This window comes from Scomber japonicus, chromosome 15, assembly GCF_027409825.1.
Source record: "Scomber japonicus isolate fScoJap1 chromosome 15, fScoJap1.pri, whole genome shotgun sequence".
Taxonomy (NCBI): Eukaryota; Metazoa; Chordata; class Actinopteri; order Scombriformes; family Scombridae; genus Scomber; species Scomber japonicus.
Window position 1 is genome coordinate 17,681,064 of NC_070592.1, and position 19,154 is coordinate 17,700,217.

Below are 19,154 nucleotides of genomic sequence, written 5' to 3' on the forward strand. Positions count from 1 at the left end.
ATGCAGTATGGCATGTTGGGATGTAAAAACCCTGTATTCACTGTTTCTTTGTGAGAGAGAGAGTAAGTATGGAATCACACATTGCCCTGTTAATGTTACCTATGTATGGGAAGCATGTGTGGGGTGTTTTTCCTCTATATGGATCTTATTTAACAGTGCCTCTACCCCTCATTGCAGATCACTCGGTGTCTCAGCCAATCATGGTGTCCCGTCGGCCAGGGCAGGGTTTCCATGGTGGTGGTGAAGTTGGGGTTGGTTCAGTGATGTCCCCGCGGTCTGAGAGTGGAGGGCTTGGAGTAAGCATGGTGGAGTACGTCCTCTCCTCCTCACCGGCTGACAAACTGGATTCCTGCCTCCGGAAAGGACCTTACGTGAGTGTTGAATCTATTCTCTCTCTTTCTGTCCATCAGTCTCATCACTTGGGTTTTTACATTTACTTTAATTCTTTTCTACAGCTCTGTTTTTGAAAATCACAGTAATATTAGATTTTTGGGTAACTAACAGGCAACCAAAACACCCTATCTGTCATTTTTGCCCACTGTCTGTCCTATGTCAGCCAGTGATTGCCAAATGGTGTACTGTTGTCTCTCACCTTGTCCATGCTCGTCTCCTCCAATCATTTTGACCTAATTGTTTTTGTCAGGCTATCAGCACCTCTGTCTTTCTGGTTTTCACGATCAGTCTGTGCTTATCTGTTATATTTCTTTTCTCTCCCATCGCACAGGGGCAGAGGGACGGAGAGGTGGAGGAGGAGAAGAGGGAGAAGCCAAAGGCAACGTTTGAGGGAGAGAAACTGAAAGAGTTGACAGAAGGTGAAGCTGATGTCATTAACGACGTCATCAACCCCAATGGGCTGCCTGTGCAGAATGGCCTCGATGTTGACGTCAAAGAGTTCGGGTACGACTCGCTAAGACGGAAAACACACACACACGAAAACACACACACACACACACACACACACACACACACACACACACACACACACACACACACACCAGCAGCAGCAGCAGCTTCCTGTTCAAATGTTTATTTCGCTCTATAAACAGCCTCCAGGTGTAAACTGATCTACTGCTGCTTTCTCACCCCTGCAGTCGTCCCCCAGGCAACATGCCGGCCCCTGGCCCCGAGGGTGACCTGCTCGGGGGTCCCGGGGGTGTAGGGGCAGAGGGCCTGACAGCCCTGGGAGGTGGTGGTGGCCCCAAACCCCCTGAGGACTTCTCTGGTGTAGAACAAGGTGGTGTCACCATGGACCCCATGGAGTCAGTGATGGAGCCGCTTCAGTTTGACTACAACTCCCAGATGCCCATGGACTCTGCGCCCACTGTGGGCCTGTTTGATTACACTAACCAGCAGCAGGTATGAACAAGCCGAGAGTCATATATAAACACTCATCATCAGTTTTTTAGGAGGCATTAAGCTGTGATTCACCTGTGGTGTTGTGTGCAGCTGTTCCAGAGAAACAACGCCCTGGCAGTGCAGCAGTTAACAGCAGCCCAGCAGCAGCAGTACGCCCTGGCAGCAGCACAGCAGCCTCACATTGGTAAGATAAGTGTATTATTTTATAGTTTTGCCATCATTCTTATCAATTTAGTTTTTATTCACAAGTTAAATTGAAAGTGATGCAACAACACTGCTATATCCTTCCATGCACCACTACATTCAGTTTTACAACATAATGGAAAGCACAACCACACATGATCCCAAACTAACCAGATTATCATAAACAAATTATTTAAAAGTGAAAACAAAGATAACATCACTCGTAAAGTTGGACCCGTATCTGCAAGGCTTTATATGTTTGTTGATCAGTGACTCTGATTTACTTCTGCAAGAGCAACAATGTCAGTTTTCTTTTGGTTTTTTTTTTGGGGGGCAAAAGAACACAGTGTAGTTATTAAAAACTACCTGTTGTAATCCCATGGTAACAAATTAGTGTCAGGTTAATATTTCTTAGGTTTACTCAATGCCTCTTTAGTGGAGTTTAAGTAATGCGTAACAAGCCTCAAGTCTTGAAGAAGTGTTGTGGTTATGCACTAACTTTTTATGTGCTGAAGCTTCATTACTGGATTTGCTATGAGTTAACTCCAGGTATGATGTAAAAACCTTTGGACCTGCTTCACCTTTTCCCTCCATGTGTTATCAGGTCTGGCCCCAGCATTTGTGCCCAATCCTTACATCATCAGTGCTGCTCCACCAGGGACAGACCCCTACGCAGCCGGACTAGCAGCAGCAGCTACACTCGGTGAGACCTGCATGTTATTGAAACACACCCACTGCTTTGTTTAATGCTGCCGAATGAGTGTTGAAACCATTCATAAACATTAGGATACTTACTAACTTATTTTCCACAGTTTATGAGATGCATAATCACAGTTGTCTTATCTCACCAATTTGTTTTGTGTTTGTGCCTAGGTCCAGCAGTGATGCCACCCCAATACTATGGTGTTACCCCCTGGGGAGTCTACCCTGCCAACCTATTCCAACAGCAGGCGGCTGCAGCCAACAACTCGGCCAATCAGCAGGCAGCAGGCCAAGGCCAGCAGAACCAACAGCAGGTCAGTCGGCTGCTTGCCAAAAATACTGGCACGCTGGTTGCCACTGGCTCAAGATGTGTCTGTCAGAGCTCTCCTTATGTGCCATCTGAAATGTGACTTCACTCTTACTGCGGCTCTACGTGGATCTATAAGCAGCAAACTGCACACTGTGTAGATTATAAACCAGTCAGCAAAACATGTTTTATCCCACTGTTTCGGCTTATCATTAACCAGACCTCCTGCACACATTGGTGTAAACACAGAAACAGCAAGAACTGTAAATATACATTTACACCACAGGTTCCCTCCTTTGGAATAGATTTTTAAAGATCTTTTTAAGCTTTACAAGTGTTTATATGGTTAATAACAATTCAATTACTGCTTTTTTGCTTACTTTATAAAGGTGATGCGTGCTGGGGGCAATCAGCGACCTCTGACCCCCAGCCAAGGGCAGCAGGGGCAGCAGAATGACCAGCTGGTTGCAGCAGCAGCAGTCAACTCAGCTCTAGCCTTTGGGCAGGGTCTAGCAGCAGGAGTCCCTGGTGAGTGCTACACTCTACAAGCTGGTTTTATGGCTTTGGCAACAGCCCAAACAAGCCTAATTACATCTGCTATTAGAGCTCAATTTCCTGAAATCTTAGTTAGAAATATCCAAACATGGGTCGTTGTTGTAAACTGATGTTAAAATGTCATAAAGAACTACAATTACCCATAACTACTGTCATCTACATTAAAGTAACACAGCATGCTAAATTCAGTAAAAGTACACTGAATATTTTGTTGTCTCCTTCCCAGGCTACCCAGTCCTAGCCCCCGCAGCCTATTACGATCAGACGGGGGCCCTGGTGGTCAACACTGGAGCTAGGAGTGGCCCTGTCCGCCTCATGGCCCCCGCCTCTGTCATCATTTCTCCTTCCGCAGCACAAGCAGGTAAGACAGTAATTAATGTAAAGCCTCAGTCACATGTTTATCCTGCCTCTGCTGCTCTCTGCAGGCAACGGGGCAAACATGGGTGTCGTGAACACAAAACAAGCATTAAGGATTGTGTTGTTTTAAAAACATGTTCTGAATGCCCCATTCATCCAGAACATGCCATTAAGAGATTATGAGACTGTGCCATCAAGTTTCATATGAGATTTTTGCAAGAAGTTCCCACGAGTCAATATTGTTTATTTGAATATAGACACTAGTATTGAGTGGGATTTGGGTTTACATCATTGGTGTTAATTTGAAGAGTTGTTGGGGATGTAAAAATTCTCCTCAAGTATCTAATTAGTGGTTTCTTGTTGCATAAAATGAATTATGACTGTTGACTTTTAAATTAACAGACACAGCCTGCAGAATTATTTCAACCTCTCACTTAACTCCCCCATCCTCTCTGGCTATCTACCCCACCAGTTGCAGCAGCAGCAGCCTCCGCAGGTGGTGCCAACGGTGGTCTGGGTGGCGGGGCCAACGGTCCATTCCGTGCCATGACATCCCAGCAGGCTCAGCAGCAGGGCGGCCCTGGCGGGGCTCTGGGTGGGAGCTCCTTCTACGGCTCGTCCTCCCTCAGCTCCTCCTCCCAGAGCTCCTCTCTTTTCTCACAGGGCTCTGCCCAGCCTGGTCCAGGATCTGCTTCCTTGGGCTTCAGCCAGCCCACCTCCTCCTCCCTCGGTGCCACACTGGGGGCCACACTGGGAGGCTTTGGCACTGCAGGTATGGATGAATCTACATACAGTGCTTGTTTATGTGTGCTGTCTGTCTGCTGAGACGTCTTTCATCATTTCAAATTCTATTAAGACGTTGAGCTCCATAAAGTGTCAAATTTGTCAGATTGATCAGTTGATGTTCTTTTACTGAACCTTTTGATTATGGCATCCCACAATAGTACAAGTTCTTCCAGTTTCTACAGATGAATGAAAGTTTTGTCTTTGTCTCCCTCTAGTGGCGAACTCGAGCGGGGGCAGCGGCTCCAGGCGGGACTCTCTGACAGGCAACAATGAGCTGTATAAACGCACGCCCTCCAGCCTCACCCCGATTGGCCACGGAGGCTTCTACAACGGCACCTTGGGCTTCAGTCCTTCCCCTGGTCCAGTGGGTATGCCCCTACCCAACCAGGGCCCCTCCCATTCCCTCACACCCCCACCCTCCCTGTCCAATCACAGCTCCTCGTCCAACCTCAATCTTGGTAAGTGGTTTTCCTTTGATTCAAGTGAGCGAGATTTAACCACTGTCATTGAGAGTGTTTTGTTTCACATGAATGCCTCTCGAGGAGCTATTTTGATGCTTGTGACTGTGGAAACAATGCTAGAGCTCTTTTTGATAAACACAAAGCACTGTTTACACAGAAGAATTAACCAGTTACTGTTGGTATTATACTTTTAGCATGCTTTGGATTTTAGTAATCACTGACAATTGGTATAAAAATAAACCCTTCTTTGGTTGGTCCCACGATTTTCAAAAAAATAAAGACGTGTTGGACACGGCTGTGAAGATTCATTGAGCCTGACTGCTATATCAGCTTGAGTTTAGTTTCATATTATTTGACAATTAACACACACGTTTTATGTCCATGTCCGGACTAAAGGCAATATGGGGTTTTTAATACACACACACATATAAATATATTGGGGCTTAACAGAGGTGTCCTGTCTTTATCTTTAACATATCAACACTTATTTTTAAAATTCCAAATACCAAAGACTTCTGGAAATAAAATGCTGTTCCAGGTAATAAGATTTTTAAAAATCTAAATCACGTTTGTAAGGCTGCATGTTTTGAGGGAGTAATTACTGATGGAGACTTTTTATTGCCGTGTGTGTGTGTGTGTGTGTGTGTGTGTGTGTGTGTGTGTGTGTGTGTGTGTGTGTGTGTGTGTGTGTGTGTGTGTGTGTGTGTGTGTGTGTGTGTGTGTGTGTGTGTGTGTGTGTGTGTGTGTGTGTGTGTGTGTGTGTGTGTGTGTGTGTGTGTGTGTGTGAGAGTGATTGACAGCTGGCAGAGCTATAATGCAAACACTCCTCTCAAAGTGTGATGAAACGACAATAAAACAAACTGACAGAGCCAAGTTGAAGCTTCAAAATGACTGTGATGGATTACCTTAGCTTTGGCAATTTTAAAGCCTTTTGGAGATGTCATACTACCTGGAGTCCTTAACTGCACTGTGTGCAAACACCACGTTGTATATGTTGTCAGTTTTTAATTGTAATAGTCCACCAGCAATAGTATTTATGACAAGTATTCACCAGCTATTTGATACAGATGTGGTTTGAGTATATTTAAAATTTAAATACTTACCTGTGTAATCTAATGATGTCTTTGAAAAGTTTGTTGAGGCTGGATTGGTGTCAGTCAGTATTGATTTAATTGTTTTTGAGACAATAGTTTGCAATTTCACCTGATTTGGTTGTAATACTTGTTCTATGGACGGGAAATGTCCCTTTTCTTGGTGTAGAGCAGCTTCATATTGCAGTCAGTGCCGCCACCCAGCGCTGTGTGTTTGTGCTGCAAAGCTGAAATGAAGTTTTCATGATGCTGTTGAAGATATCTATACTGCAGTGTTAATTTATGAATAGAAAATTAGTATGTTAATTCATGCAAGTAATCATTTAAGTATTTAATATCCAGGGCAGTAAGTCAGAGAGAAATAAAATGACTTGCTTTTAAAATTGACGTACTGTGGCCAACAAATATGCAAATGTCTTCAGTTCAGTTTTAATTATACTATATAGTTCTAGCAATGACCCTCTTTTCTCTCTGACCCCACAGGAGGCCTGACCAACGGCAGCGGGCGTTTCATCTCTGCAGCCCCAGGAGCAGAAGCCAAGTACCGCAGCGCCGCCAGTTCAGGCTCCTCCCTCTTTTCACCCAGCAGCCAGCTGTTCCCGTCGTCACGGCTACGCTACGGCATGTCGGACGTAATGCCGTCAGGCCGAAGCCGCCTGCTGGAAGACTTCAGGAACAACCGCTACCCCAACCTGCAGCTCAGAGACATCGCGGGCCACATCATGGAGTTCAGCCAGGATCAGCACGGCAGCAGGTACCAAATACAAAGCACTGAAAAACCAACACTGCCCTACAAGCCATGTTAGATGGTATAAAATATGCATTGCAGTCTGTGTCAGATAGATAGATAGATAGTACAGCATACAATCGTCAGATAAATACACATATAAAAAAACAAAGATCCACTAGACATACCAACAACAACAAACAACAACAGATTTCATATAAAATGCAACATTTTTCCCATAGAGGTTCAGTTACTGATTTAACTGTTTATTCATCAGTAAAATACTGGTCACAAATGATCTGTAAGCACTACTGGTTCGGAGTGATGGTACCCTGTACCGTCTGCCTGATGGTAACGGCTCACAAGCACTAACCAGGAGATGTAATTTTAAATGTATTTATTTTTAAAAGATTTGGTTGGCATAGACGCCTTTATTGATCAGTAGACCAACTAGAAACAAGGGAGGTAGAGGAGGGTGTGACATGCAGCAAAGGCTCTCTGATCGGGATTCGAACCAGGGTCGGCTGCGTATATGGCATGTGCTCTAACCACTTGACCACCTGTGGGCCCCTTCATTTTCTATTCTGATTGGTTAGTTTGTAATCTCGGATCATAGCAGCATTTTAATGCAGGCTGTCTTTGCTCTCTGAATCTCTAAATCATATGTTGTTGGAAGTGTTTTATAGTGAGATGAGAGAGCACCACATTGTTTAGTACACAACTGAAGATTTCACCACATTTCTGTCTTGTCACTTTTGTGTGAGACGGTCTATACAGTAGGAGTGTGAATCTTTGAGAATCTTATGATTTGATTCTGATTCATGGGTCTCTGATTTGATTCAGAATCGTTTCCCCATTTTAAAGTGGAGTCTCAATTGAATGAATAGAAAAGGATATACAATTTTCAGTCTCTTACTCCAGTATATTGTGTGCCAAACCATTCAGTGGTGTCCTGATTCCACTGAAATACAGTATGAAATGTAACTGGCAATTAAGATAAATGATCTGCAGCTTTTTTATTAATAAAAAATGAACACAGCCAGAGCACAGAGTTATTGGTTGGTTTAAGTTGTTTAATGCTGCAGTGTGTGTTGGTCAGTTGGTCTTGTTTATTACTGCTGGAGTTCACTGCTCTGCCAACGTTAGTCTCTGGGCGATGGCATAGAAAGTTCATAATATACTTCATGTTCATCTCGCAAAGGTAATTTAGTCATTAAATCAAAAATTCCTGCAACTGCTGCCTTTTTTAAGCTTTACTAGATACTTGTAGATAATTCTAGCTTTTGTGTGTTGTAGACTGTCCGTGTGCTGCACTACTCCGACTCTTTCATTCCATCAATGTTACGTTATTAATAGGGTTGCACATCTCTCTGTGATAAACGTTTCGATATGTATCTAGATACACAGGTTACGATTCGATTCAAAAACGATATCCTTTTATTACAGTTCAATTCGATACGCTGGCGTGTGTGTGATGCCGCCAACTGATTCCAAGTCTCGCGATACCTGATCCATGACTCTACAACCGATTCATCTAGGAATTCATGGATAATTCGTATCGATTGAGGAGGCTGCTACCGATGCAGCCGTATCTCTCACTTGTTGAACCGAATATCCGGTCGCATCGTTCACAACCCTAGTTATTAATGAACATTTGGATAATCTATTTTTGATAAGTGTGAATCGATGCAGTCGTCCACATCCGCACTGTGCTGAATCTTGGGATCTGGAAATTTCCACACCTTCGCTCATCCTTGTCTCAGTGTTTTGGGACCTTAAGGCAGAACTGGAAAACCACCTTGGTCAAATTCACAGTTGAAAGTACTCCTGTTTCTCTTCATGTTCAACACACACAGGTTGGGTTTGCTCATGTTTCAGTGTGACAGCCCTCAGGACAGGTGTGTGTGTTAGTCTTCAAGTAGACTAAATGTTTATACAGTCGTGTTTCAGGTTCATGCTCAGTGTTGGTACAGACCCCTGTGACACCCTGCGACTCTCAATAGAAATGAGATTTAAAGACTGTGGATGTGACATGAATATTTCACACTGCCTCTTTCTACAAACAGTCTGGTCTGTGTTATGTCGCTGCTTTAGGCTGTGTATACTTCAGTAGTTTTATTGATAACAGAACATAAAGTTTCATTGATATGTTACATCTTTACTCTGCTCTGTCACACAGTCCACAGAGTTACTAATTTGGGGCCAACGGCCCGGGAGGCCACTCCAGCTCCTGGTTTCTGGGTCTGTTTGGGTTGAACCAGCCATGCCTTAGATGCAGACTTTTCCACTGAAACTATCTATTAATACACCATGACGTCCAGTCTGCACATTCCAGACATTTTCTTTCCTCAGCTGCTTCAACATCACTGTCCTTTTATCTCTGCCTCTGCCTGGCAGTCATCACTTCACCTCACATGCTGCTTGCTTCTTTCAGCTCCCTCTTTGTCTTTTCTCCACTCAGCTTTATCTCCTTGTGTCTGTCTGTTCCCTCAGGTTAAAGATATAGGAGCGGCTCTCTCACTATCTTTGTACTTATCTCACTTTATTGCTCTGTCATTCAACCATTTACTCATTTATTTTAAAGCTCATCCAACATTTTTAAAATCACCTTCATGTATTTAGAGGTTTTTACAAAAGAATTGACAAAATAAGAGAATACAATGAACATCATACAGAATTTTCCAGTAAAAGGTGTCCTGAGTGCAAATTCTCTCTTTCTGTCTCTTATAGGTTTATCCAGTTGAAGTTGGAGCGAGCCAGTCCAGCAGAGCGCCAGCTTGTCTTTAGTGAGATACTCCAGGCGGCCTACCAGCTCATGGTGGACGTCTTTGGAAATTACGTCATCCAGAAATTCTTTGAGGTGCGTAGACAAGCAAGTCATCATCGCTGAAGTGTACTTTGAGTCACCAAGATTGAATTCGCAGGAAGATCGCACCTGCTGTTTATTTGCTTTGTAATCAGTGTAAATGTGAAATGTGTGCGGTATTGTGTCGTCTATTACCAAACGGATTACTGGATTTACAGGCTTATATTGTGTGTGTGTGTCTGTGTGTGTTTTAGTTTGGCAGCCTGGACCAGAAGCTGGCTCTGGCTGAGAGGATCCGAGGTCACGTGCTGTCTTTGGCCCTGCAGATGTACGGCTGTAGAGTCATTCAGAAAGCTCTGGAGTTCATCCCCTCGGATCAGCAGGTCATTGTAAGTATACTAGTTCCCTCTGGACTGTGTGGGAGTGTGAACAAGGGAAACACACCATATGTGTTAAAACTGTTGTTCGTTGTCCTTTTTTCCCTCTGCACTAAAATGACCTTAAATAATCGTATCCTGCTGTCACCCTGCTGTGATGTAGTGGTTGTTACTGTAACAAGTGGCAAAACAACCCAGTGTCCTAATTTCAAAGAATATTTGCTCTCCATGTGCTCATAATTTAGGTGTGAATGAGAGCACATTGTTCATAAATAACTAATTCCTGTTTATATATAGTTGAATGCATGATGGATAAAGAGGTGCGCTCACATTGAAATAGCATCTTTCATTTACATTATGGTTTTTATGTTGGAGCTGTCTCGTGTAGCAGCAGGTTTCTCACACATACTCCATCATGTACGATGAATGAAGCTAATGATACCACGGTTTATATGCAAATTCTCACCTGCAGGTGTTAAGATAAAAAAAAGAGATGAATATCTAAAGGAAATCATTTTTCTTAACCATAGTCGTTTAGGAAAAGTAAGATTGCGTTTGTGTGTGTGTGTGTGTTTGTGAGAGAGATTTATACATTCATAATTTTCACTTATTTGTATTTCTCTAACTCTTAATTTTTCTGTTTTACTTTATTTTTAACTGTCTGTATATAAACATATATTTCTAACAGCAAAATAGTGATATTGCTGTTAGAAAAGAAAGTTTATGTACATTTTGTAGTTTTTTTATTTCCCTCTTGCTTTAGTAATGTAAACATCTGCGTCCCATGCCAATAAAAAACCCCTTTGAATTGAACTGAAGATTGAGAGAAATGTGTCGTCTCTCCTTAATGGACCTCAGTAGATTTCTCCAGGGCAGCTGTTCAAACCTCTCACATTATTTGTTGACTACAGCCAGCCACTGTGAAAAATGATGGAGAGTTTGGGAAATGTTTTCAGGCAATATTTCATGTCTTACAAACAATTACTTGTCTCGCTGTTTCTTCCTCTTGCTCTGCCCCATCGTCATCCTCCTCCCTGTAGAGCGAGATGGTGCGGGAGCTGGACGGCCATGTGTTGAAGTGTGTGAAGGATCAGAACGGTAACCACGTGGTGCAGAAGTGTATCGAGTGTGTCCAGCCTCATGCGCTGCACTTCATCATAGACGCCTTCAAGGGACAGGTGGGTCCCCTCTGTGCGCACACACAATATTTCCACATTCAATCACTGAAGTCTGCCGGCGCCCGGCTGACCCACACATAGGCTCACTTGTGTGCACACATACACCGGTGCTGCCTGAAGGCAGCAGCATATTGTCACCACCAAAGTACAGAGACACATGTTTTCAGTCCTTTCCAGGGACAGGGTACGTTTCCATGGCAACAGAAACCTCAGCCCAGTGGCAACAGCCATCTTCTATCTGCTAGCTAAATGTGACATTAGCATAAAGTGTTCAAAAGGAAGATTTTGTGTTTTCATGCATGTGCCTTTCGTGACATACAAATGAAGGGGGTTTCAGTTTTGACTGTGACAGTAAATCTCAGTTTGTTTTTAGTGTTTTGCTTTTCACATATTTGCATGTTGTGTAACTGCATGTTCTCTACTCAATGGCTTGTTTGTGTAGCTGACAGCATGTCAGGAATTTGCTTTCACCTTCCCTGCAGGGGTGGGCTGGGTGCATGAAAATATGCCAATGATTTACCCACAAAATAAGTATGTCTTCTCTCTGTCTTCGTTCGTCTTAAACATAGACTGCATACAAAGTCTTTGGTCTTGGACACTTCAAACATCACTGTATAATGAGGTTTTCATTGTAATACAAAGTGAAAAACTGCTTGAGAAAAGGTAAATCGTTGCCATTCTCAAGTCACTGAGCTCAAGGGCAGCTTGGTGTGTGTGTGGAATGAATAACTGTATAATTATGTGCGTCTTGTAGGTCTTCGCCCTCTCTACTCACCCTTACGGCTGCCGAGTCATCCAGCGCATTCTCGAACACTGCCTTCCTGAACAGACGCTGCCTATACTAGAGGAGCTCCATCAACATACAGAGCAGCTTGTGCAGGTAAAACACAAACACACACATACCCACTCCATTTGCACCAGTTATGTTTTCCAGGATTATTAACACCTTAAATTGGCTTAAATAAAGCTCCTCTCAGAGCCTCCAGATTTTTGAAGCTGGCTAATTGTTTGATCTGACGTCAGAGCCACCAGCTGGTGTCCTCACGTTTTATTTAATGTGTCTGTATGGTTTATTGTATTTAGGACCAGTATGGCAACTATGTGATCCAGCACGTTTTGGAGCACGGCCGAGCTGAGGATAAGAGCAAGATAGTGGCTGAGATTAGAGGCAACGTACTGGGGCTCAGCCAGCACAAGTTTGCCAGGTAAAATCCAACACAAACAAGTTTTTCAGATTTTTTTTTTTTTTCATTTCTACACAATCGCAAGAAGGAACCAGCTTTTTGTTTCTTTTATAGTCCCCTTCACCATCACTCACCCCATTTTCTTTCTTTTTTTTTGGTCCAGTAATGTGGTGGAGAAGTGTGTGACCCACGCATCGCGGGCGGAACGAGCAATGCTGATAGACGAGGTGTGCAGCCTGACTGAGGGCCCCCACAGTGCCTTATATACCATGATGAAGGACCAGTACGCCAACTATGTGGTGCAGAAGATGATCGACGTGGCCGAGCCCACCCAGCGCAAAATAGTAATGCACAAGGTAGGTTGTCTGTTTTTGAATCATGTTCATCCCTGATGGATGACATTAACCCAGACAGATGTGTGCCGACAGGGTGACGGACAGCACTGCCATAATCCACTTCGATCATGTACGAGGAGTGGAGTTGACAGTACTTTGCCTGCAGTAACTGAATGTAGTGCTCATGTGATTAAAGGGTTGATGAGACAATCTTTTATATTACGGGGGAGATCCTGTATTATTACACATGCACCTTTAGTGGCCTATTGAGAGTGCAAATAATCATTTTTCCACAGAAAATTACACATGTAGGACTACAACTGGCATTTTATCAATCTAGAAGATTGTCTTTATTGTTTCATATAAAATGTCAGAGGCTATCAAAAGCTTACTAAAACATCCCAAAGCTTGACAGACATAAAACAGAAGTAAATGAATTATAATGATACAAAATGGACTGGCAAGATAATTCCCGGATTGCAAACCTGTAAAAAGAAAATGATCAAATGAGTAAAACAATTATCACAGCTGTCATTGATAAGTTTTGTTCTGATTGGCTGTTGCACACATTGACATCACTAAATACCAAATGTCTGGCTGAAAAAAGCTTTTGTGGATGTCAGTGGAGGAAAAAAAGCATGTCTTTATTGACCCTCCAACCAAACCCCTCATTTACCCGCACATCAATATCTTGCACAGGTCACTGGTGTCAGTGGTTTCCCAGGCAACAACACTGAGGCTGAATGAAAAAACACTGCTGTGAATGTGATTTCTTAAAAAGAAAAAAAATGTAGAAATGTCCAATTATTTTTCAAACTGGTGATGACTATAATAAACTGAGCAAAAGGACTGTAGATTCCTCACACCGCTCTCAGGGCAAATCCTACAACAACTGACTCTACTGTCGATGTGTTCATATTCAACAGAGCAACAAAGTTAGTGAACAGCAGCAGTATATCTCCTCACTGAGGCACTGCAAACTTTGTCACAGCAGAGTGTCCGTTCTGATGATCATCACTGGGCAGTGGTTGATGGTGCCAACGCTGGTGCCATCCTTCATACTCTGTTTAGTCTGCTTCCACAGCACTTTAATCAGCCTCATAAGTTGTAATAGTAACGCCACATCTGCGCTCTCACACTATATTATAGAGCCAGTTGTTTTTGTTTTCCTGTTAGGATCACAGAAACTCAGTGGCTGAAGTCAGGCTGTGGGTGTAACACCGCTCTGACGGTTGTCTCCTCTTCCAGACTCTGTCTCTGATTCAGCAGCTCAAGATTCAGCCTCCTATCATGACACTAGTTTTCATCCAGATATACTGATATTTCAAAGTAACATGATATTTCAGTGTCTGCTTGTTCCTATTGTAAGCGTAACATGGTAGATGGGAGTGTTCTGAGGGACCCACATTTAACCGTCCTTGAAGGCACCGCTGCTGAAAATGAGGCAACGTAGTTTGTAGTCTAATGCAGATCTCAGAGGTCTGCTGTCTGACTTGCCGGCTAATGAGCAGGGAGCCCTGGGTGCAGGCAACATGGTGGGAAGTTAAACATTATTCATTTGCTTTTCCTACCGGCATTGTAATGACACAAAGCTGGTTGAAAATCAGCAAAGTTTCCCTTTAAGCACCAGTGATGATTGATTTCCAGATTAAATGCATTTTGCTGTTTGATGTTGGCCTAACAGATCTAAATTCTAAAATGTAAATTTTCCTTCCTTTTTGTGTTGTGTTGATGTTGTGTATGAAACACTGAAATGTGTGTGAAGTAAGTAACTGTCTATTCAATGTGTCAAACATCTGTGTGTGTGTTTCCCTCACAGATCCGGCCCCACATCTCCACCCTGAGGAAGTACACGTATGGAAAACACATCCTGGCCAAGCTGGAGAAGTACTACATGAAGAATGGCGTTGACCTGGGTCCTCTCTGCGGGCCCCCTAATGGCATCATGTAAACCGACTCCCCCTACCCCTGAAATCATGTCATGTCTACCACCTGATCTACCCCCCCCCACACTCCCCCCGCCCTTCACTTCACCCCTCCAATGCGGTCATGTCTACCAGCCCCACCCTCCTGTCCCAGTCTGACCCTTCTGAAGGCATCAGCCCCCCCCCAACCCTCTGAATCTTACTCACCAAGGACGTTGAGTACCCCTCGTACCCCTGTTTCCATGACAACCCTTTCAGGAGGAGCCTGTTGCTACAGGCAGCCTTAGTTAAGATTTTGTCGCCCCCTCCCCCACCTGAGCCAAGGCCTGCTGAACTCGGGGAGGGAGGGAAGGAGGGCAGGGAGTGGCGAGCGAGGTGAAACCTGTTCCCCTCATCGCTTTCACTCCCTCCCTTTATTTTTTCGTTTGTTCTTTCTATTCATTTCCTCTTTCGTCGTTTTTCAGATAAACTCGGAAAAAAAAAAATCATTTCACTTTTTGCTACTGCTGCACACACAATCCTAGTGTCCCTTCCTCCCATCCTAGCTATTTACCACTATGAGATGGAACGAGTATTTAATTTTGTCTGTCACAGAATCATAGACGAATACACACATGCCATCAGCTAACCAGCAGACAGATCATTTAGCATGGGAGATTCGTTTTCTGGTCTTGCTTCTATAAATATAACGTGTATACTTGGTGTAGACCTTTGCATATATATATAAATATATATATAAAACTTTGTAGTTTTTCTGGTTTTTGATGTTGAATCTGTATCTATAATGTATCCTAGTAGTGACCACATACTTCTGACTGTATAATTGTACATTTGTAAACCCTTGTAATGTAAAAGTGCTTTACCACCCTTTTTGGTATGAGAAGAAAAAGAAAAAAAAGCTCACTCTGGAAAAAAAAAAAATCTTAGAAAAAAAAAACCTGTGCATTTCAGTGTATATTCTCACCTCCTTGGTTGTGACATATGAGTTGTTGTATATTGTAAATTGTAATATCAAATTTTTGTTTTGAAAAGCCCTTTCTATACAGCGTAGTACTTGTACAAAGATTCGCCACGCTTGGTTTTATCTTTATCTTGTCACTGCTTAACTTAAGACGTCGATCTCCCACTGACTCCCAATTGGACATGTTCTGTTAGACTTAGTGGTGTCTTCTTGGTTTATGTTGAAGGTTTTTTTTTTCTTTTTTTCCGTTTGTTATTGACCTTTTTTTAAGACCTTTTTATAGGAATGCTTTACCCCATGAAATGTGTCATGTGTATGGGTATGCTGGCAGGGCGGGAGAAAAAAAAGTTTACTCATTTAAATCCCCCCCCCACCCCACCCACACACCCCCTCCGAAACCCCTCAATTACCCATGACTGTTTTCAGAGGGATAAAACCCATGGATTGTACAGATGAGATTCTTGTGTTTTTTGGCATTTCTCTAGTGCTGTAAGTGCTGTATCATACTGTCCATGTCCTTTTGGGTGAGAGAGGCAGCCCGCCACAACGCGGTGTACATTTGGAGCAGCCTTGTGTATATTTACTACGAGCACACCTGTAACCATATGTGTATAGTTAACAGAACCTGTGTATGCTTATTGCCTGGGCAACTATTTTTTGTAACTCCTGTTGTAGATTGTCTCTAAACAATTGTGTGATCTTTATTTTGAAACCAAACTGAACAAAAAAAACTTTGAAAATTTAACTGTCTCGAGTGTGATTCATTGTATGTGGGATATACACGCGGGAGTCGACAAACTGCTTCTTTTTTTTTTTTTTTTGCAGCTAAATTTAAGCATCTGGTATAAAAACAGTTTGTTTCTGTTGTGGCCTTCTGAATGAATCTGCATCGATACGACTGTAACTACACAGCATGAGTCAGAGAAGCGACAGGGAAGCTTCGGTCCTGATGCTCCACTTTCTTTCTATATGTGACTGATTAATGGGCCTGGCGTCTTAATGTGGCGTGGCTCTGACTAATGACAAGTGTTGATCAGTGGCATGTTACGGTAATGACTGCTCCCAGCGTGGAATAAGTTTCAGAAGTGGTTACCGATAACGGCGGTTATTACTTTAGCTTGAAAACTATCCCAGGATTCATTATCCAATATAATTGCTTATTATATCAAGACTCTGAGTAATATCAGAGGCCGTCTTGCATCACACTATACGCTGAAGTGAAAGACAGTTGATGTTTGAGGGAGAACACAAAAAAGTAAATCCACTCAGTAGCCAAACACATTGATAATGAACTGATTATTACACTTTTGACATGAGTAATGAGCTCAAGGTTTTGTAACAAGAGATTATCAGACTACCACTGCTGTGCTGAGCAGGTGTCCTCGCAGTCTTACAACAGTGTTTTTCAAGTAGACAGGAGGACAAAGTAAACCAGCCTTCACCTGTCCAACCGATGGATAAAACATGCTGAGTCTGAACAGAAACAGAAAGTCACATTGGGTGTGATGTTGGTGACAGTAATCCTCTATTTTATTTCTTAAGGCTGACAATAGTATGCAGTGATCTTCAAACCACCTGGAAGGCACTGTGTACTGTGGTAGGCTAGTTTGGCCCAGAGGCTGTTTGTTTTATGCAGGACTGGATTATCAAGCAGGTAACGGTGTGCAGCGGCGTGTATTCGAGACATTTTGTGGTAATTTCACTCACTGCAAAATAGTTTGGGAATATAATGCACCACTGAAGTACAAGCTCTCTACATGGGTCCTGCATTATTACCAGTATTATTTACCAGTCTGGCAGAGGGCCACTGTGCCAAAGTTCACATGCTGCCCATTCCTAAAGAAATATGAGTGAAATAAAATCATAGACGGGGCAAAAGGGGCTTATAATGGGTAAGCCTAGCCATGATTTGTAAAATAAATAAATAAATAAAATAAAAAGGCAGTGGATTTAAAAAAGTATTAAGGTATTTAAATGCTTAGTAATGAAATTGATTATATATTTTTTTTATTATAATCAGCTAAATTAAATGTGAAAAGTTGTAGAAGATGGACAGAAGGCACAAATCAAAGCCTTTGATTAGTATCTAATCAAAGGCTTGTTTTACTGTGGTGTTTTAGCTGTTATAATGTTGACCTTGATTCAAGATTATTTCTGACCAACTTGGCCTCCTGCCAAAGTCAATAATGAACCTTCAAGCTTCATTCAGAAAGTTGCCACACAGTGTTTGCAGCTATTAGCTTTAAAAAAAAAAAAAGAAAAAAAAAAGTGTCGATCAGTTTCAGGATTCAGGTCAGAGTCTTGGATGGTTGCCCTGCTAGATGACGGATTGTGTCTTTAAAACAGTAATAAAAAGACTGCATCGCTCTGATGGTCTTTGAATAGAAGCTAGACTGAACAGCTGCAGTGGTTCTCAAAGTAGGGTCCTTGAGAGGGGGGGGGGGGGGGGGGTAGCAGGGGGTCCCCAGCAGAAAGGGGAATCATTTATTTTAATTATAATTCATCCATAAGTAACACAGTGACAGAGTGTATGACTGTTTTGGTCCTGAGTTTCAAACACTTCCTGTAATTGTTTATGTAAATGTTTTATTACAGGCTGTAATAAAACATCTAAAAGCAGTAATCGTATCAGATCTGGGTCCCTGGTCTAATCTGTGTCAGTTTAGGGGTTAGTTTGAGTACCACTGTGCTTGGACACACACACACATACACACACTATGGCTACAGTGTGAGAGACGCATAAATATTAATTCTTATTACGCAGACACAGGTGTGAGCTCATCGGATTTAAACAAAAACAGCCCGCTTGACCGTGACTCAGCCAATTAGAGCGGAACACCGGAGCTGTCCGTTAAAGGTGTGTAGTTATGGCGCGCAGCCAACCGGAACCACCTGAGAGCGAAACAAGGGCACAACTCTAGAGCGGCCATGAGTGCCCCGCGGTGCGTAATGCGCCAGGCTGCTTAACCATGTATGAATGTGTCTGTGTGCTGAAGGGCTACTTTAGGGGCTGCGGGTGCATAAACGTGCTGCAGGGGGCATCCTCGCCCTTGCTCGCGGAGATCCCCCCCCCATCTCTCTCTCTCTCTCTCTCTCTATACACACACACACACACACACACACATACATACATACACACACCCCTCCTCCTGCCAGACTCCCAAGCTAAGCAGCGTCGCCATACGGAACATCCTGCCCTCACCGGAGAGAGAGGGGGAGGAGAGAGAGAGAGAGAGAGAGAGAGAGAGATAGAGTGAGAGAGAGAGAAAAAGAAAGAAAGGTCTGGCGTCTCCCGGTAGTAAATCTATCCTGGTCTCGAGCACAAAAAGTCGGAGAAACAGACAGGGAGAAGGGAGAAGAGGCCTCGCAGAAATCTCTGGTTTACTGGTGACCGGGACCAGCATCAGAGCAGCGCGTGAAGCCTTGGATTAAAAAACCCGACTAGAAGGACGGATGGTCGCGCGGACGGGCAGCGCGCTCTGAAGTTGGATAGGCTAGAGAGACACCGAGACGGATCAGCAGCAGCAGCAGAATAAGCAGCAGCAGCAGCTTTTGTTCCCCCACCTCCCCGAACCCCCTGTGAAGGCAGCGGCGGCACCGGGAGGCTGCGCACCCCGACCATGAAGCTGCCTTGTCTATTGGCGCTGACGGCGCTGGTCGCTCACGCCACCACGGTAAGCACGAGCCACAGATCCCTTTGTTAACCGGGTTGAGCTCTTGTGCACACACAGGACCACAGGCATTTTTTTAGTGCGTGTGCATGTACATGTGTGTGAGTGCGCTGCGCATGAATGACGGTGATCGGAAGGTAGGATATCCTGCGCTCTACCTAGGCTTCATATCAGCCCTTATTGAGCGTCCGT

General features: G+C 43.5%; 2 protein-coding genes across 3 annotated transcripts in view; both read left to right on the plus strand.

The window, feature by feature from the left end:
* The window catches only part of pum1 (pumilio RNA-binding family member 1), a 30,481-nt gene extending 14,445 nt beyond the window's left edge, over positions 1-16,036 (plus strand). For both annotated transcript variants that reach the window (XM_053334865.1, XM_053334866.1), the window contains exons 6-23: positions 178-371; positions 725-897; positions 1,092-1,356; positions 1,447-1,540; positions 2,144-2,242; positions 2,413-2,555; positions 2,938-3,076; positions 3,330-3,464; positions 3,933-4,232; positions 4,462-4,704; positions 6,282-6,552; positions 9,256-9,385; positions 9,586-9,720; positions 10,749-10,886; positions 11,641-11,766; positions 11,970-12,091; positions 12,234-12,426; positions 14,225-16,036. In XM_053334865.1, coding sequence (XP_053190840.1) covers positions 178-371; positions 725-897; positions 1,092-1,356; positions 1,447-1,540; positions 2,144-2,242; positions 2,413-2,555; positions 2,938-3,076; positions 3,330-3,464; positions 3,933-4,232; positions 4,462-4,704; positions 6,282-6,552; positions 9,256-9,385; positions 9,586-9,720; positions 10,749-10,886; positions 11,641-11,766; positions 11,970-12,091; positions 12,234-12,426; positions 14,225-14,356 — 3,032 coding nt within the window. In that variant the 3' untranslated portion in view covers positions 14,357-16,036. The remainder of the gene's footprint in view (positions 1-177; positions 372-724; positions 898-1,091; positions 1,357-1,446; positions 1,541-2,143; positions 2,243-2,412; positions 2,556-2,937; positions 3,077-3,329; positions 3,465-3,932; positions 4,233-4,461; positions 4,705-6,281; positions 6,553-9,255; positions 9,386-9,585; positions 9,721-10,748; positions 10,887-11,640; positions 11,767-11,969; positions 12,092-12,233; positions 12,427-14,224) is intronic.
* Positions 16,037-18,562: 2,526 nt separating this feature from the next.
* sdc3 (syndecan 3) overlaps positions 18,563-19,154 on the plus strand; it is a 36,149-nt gene continuing 35,557 nt past the window's right edge. The window contains exon 1 of the mRNA XM_053334887.1: positions 18,563-18,965. Within this exon, the coding sequence (XP_053190862.1) occupies positions 18,912-18,965 (54 nt within the window). The 5' untranslated portion in view covers positions 18,563-18,911. The remainder of the gene's footprint in view (positions 18,966-19,154) is intronic.